Genomic DNA, 2,108 nt, shown 5'->3' with positions numbered 1-2,108 from the left:
CCCACTTTAAATCTATGTACCACACATAGTTTACACACACATATTTACAGTATGAATAAAGTGTATATGTTTTTTTTTGCAGCACTGTAATATCAGCTATTTGAACTGACCTGGTATGATTGCCTTGTCTCTGTTGTGTACACTGGTGACTGCAGCAGAGAGTCAATGCTGGAGTTGAACAGGTCCTCATATGCGGAGCAGTAGGGGGAACTCTGTGGCTCGTGGCATGCAGACAACTCGAGGGTTCTCTGCCAAAGCCCCTGCTTCGTCTCCGTTCCTCCAGAGGACTGTGTGAGGGGACCCCAGCACTGTCCTGTGAACGTGCGCCCCTCCTGCTCTGGGAAGCACGTCTGGGGTGCGAAGAGAGAGTCTCTCTCCCCTGTGGACTGCGACCGCAGCTCCTCTCTGGTCCCCAGCTGTGTGGACAGGTGAGCGATGTAGCGGATGGCTAGGCGCAGTGTCTGGATCTTGGTGAGGGTCTGTCCGGCCGGGGCCACGGAGGGGGGCAGATAGGTGCGGAGGTGATGCAGCGCTTTGGTCAGGTCCCTCATGCGCAGCTTCTCTTTCTCGCTGGCGCTCTGACGCTGACGGCTCGGGTTCCGCGACCGCAGCTTCCGTTTGCTCCTCTGGCCAGCGCCGCTGCCGGAGCAGCCGCTCTCCTCACAGGACGAGGAGGACGTGGTCACTGGGGATGGGGAGGACGACTGCTCTGAGTGGGCAGCCGCGGCCGACCCAGGAGGCGAAAAGTCCATGACGGAGGAGGATGGAGAGATGGTCTCAGGGGAGGACACGTTGGAGAACTCTGGGTCTGAGGCCGAGTAGCTCCAGGGGTCCCCTTCCAGGGGCAGGTAGTTCCACGAGTCCGACCCGGGTAAGCTCCAATTCTCTCCGCCACTGCTACCGAAGGCCCCGAAGAGGGGAGAGGTGACCTCCGCTCTGGTGTGGCTGAGCTCCGCTGTTGAGGCGTCCATGATGTTGGTCGAGGCCTGGTGTCTGTCTGTCTGTCTGTCTGTCTATCTGCTGCTGATGTGCTGCTGAGGTGCAGGCTGGAGCCAGTGTGGATGGACGATGATCGTGGTGGTTGCAGGGCTGACCTGATGTCTGTGTCTGTGGGCTGGAGCTCAGAGGGCTGCTTTTATACCGCAGGGCTGGTCCTCAGAGGTGTGAAGTGACACCTCGGCAGAACCCCCCACCCCCACACACACTTTATGTCTGAGCTGTCTCTGCCTTTGCTTCCCAGGTTAACACACATTCACTTACACACATACTGTATGTAAACACACTTCCAAATCCATGCTTTTGCACACATACATGAGCATACACATACACATACTCACACACACATACACACGCACACATACACAAACACAAACACACACACACACACACACACACACACACACACACACACACACACACACACAAAGATTAATTAATAAACAGATATACATACATGCAAATACAAGCTTGCACAAACATCAACACATACATTCACATGCATGCACACACATACAGTACTGCAAGTTTTTATTCAGAGTAGGATGCCTTCCCAACTGATTTCATAGTGATTTTTATTGGATATTATATGTTGTAATTATATGTACGTACGTCTCCATTTGTGTGTGTGTGCGTGCGTGCGTGTGTGTGTGTGTGTGTGAAAGAGAGAGAGATAGAGAGAGTTTTAGCATTTCTTTGTGTGTGTGCTTGTTTGTGTACACTTTCATGTTTAGTGGTCCAGGCTCCGTTCTCACAGCCGCGGCGTGTGATCTGTCACCTCTAATGCCCCCAGATTAGAGAACCAGCCTCAGTCCTGACAACTGTGAGACCCAGTGAAGGAATTTCACACCTAACGTGTAAGTGGATAATGGAACTGATCAAATTCCTTTTCAGGCCCATCTTCATGTAGTGTTTCCCTGTGAACTGCTCATTAGGAACAGGTACTCATATTATGACATTTCCCAGAGGATCAAGTGAAGAATCCATGATTTAAGCTTTGTAAAGTTACAGTATAGCCTAATATTTTTTAAATCTCTATATTGTACATCATATACATATACAGCTCTGTCACATATTTTATATGTATATGTTTTATTCATATTTTATACGCA

General features: G+C 50.5%; 1 protein-coding gene across 1 annotated transcript in view; it reads right to left on the bottom strand.

Annotated features, from left to right (window-relative positions):
- The window catches only part of LOC143138633 (uncharacterized), a 4,361-nt gene extending 3,390 nt beyond the window's left edge, over positions 1-971 (bottom strand). The window contains exon 1 of the mRNA XM_076299063.1: positions 111-971. Coding sequence (XP_076155178.1) covers positions 111-971 — 861 coding nt within the window. The remainder of the gene's footprint in view (positions 1-110) is intronic.
- Between the last annotated feature and the right edge of the window lie 1,137 nt (positions 972-2,108).

Source organism: Alosa pseudoharengus, unplaced genomic scaffold, assembly GCF_046254945.1.
Source record: "Alosa pseudoharengus isolate Yale_2024_CS ecotype anadromous, Long Island Sound unplaced genomic scaffold, YU_APseudo_1.1 YU_APseudo_1.1_scf_10, whole genome shotgun sequence".
NCBI lineage: Eukaryota > Metazoa > Chordata > Actinopteri > Clupeiformes > Clupeidae > Alosa > Alosa pseudoharengus.
The sequence above is the reverse complement of the archived record's forward strand: the minus strand, read 5'-3'. Positions and strand labels throughout refer to the sequence as shown.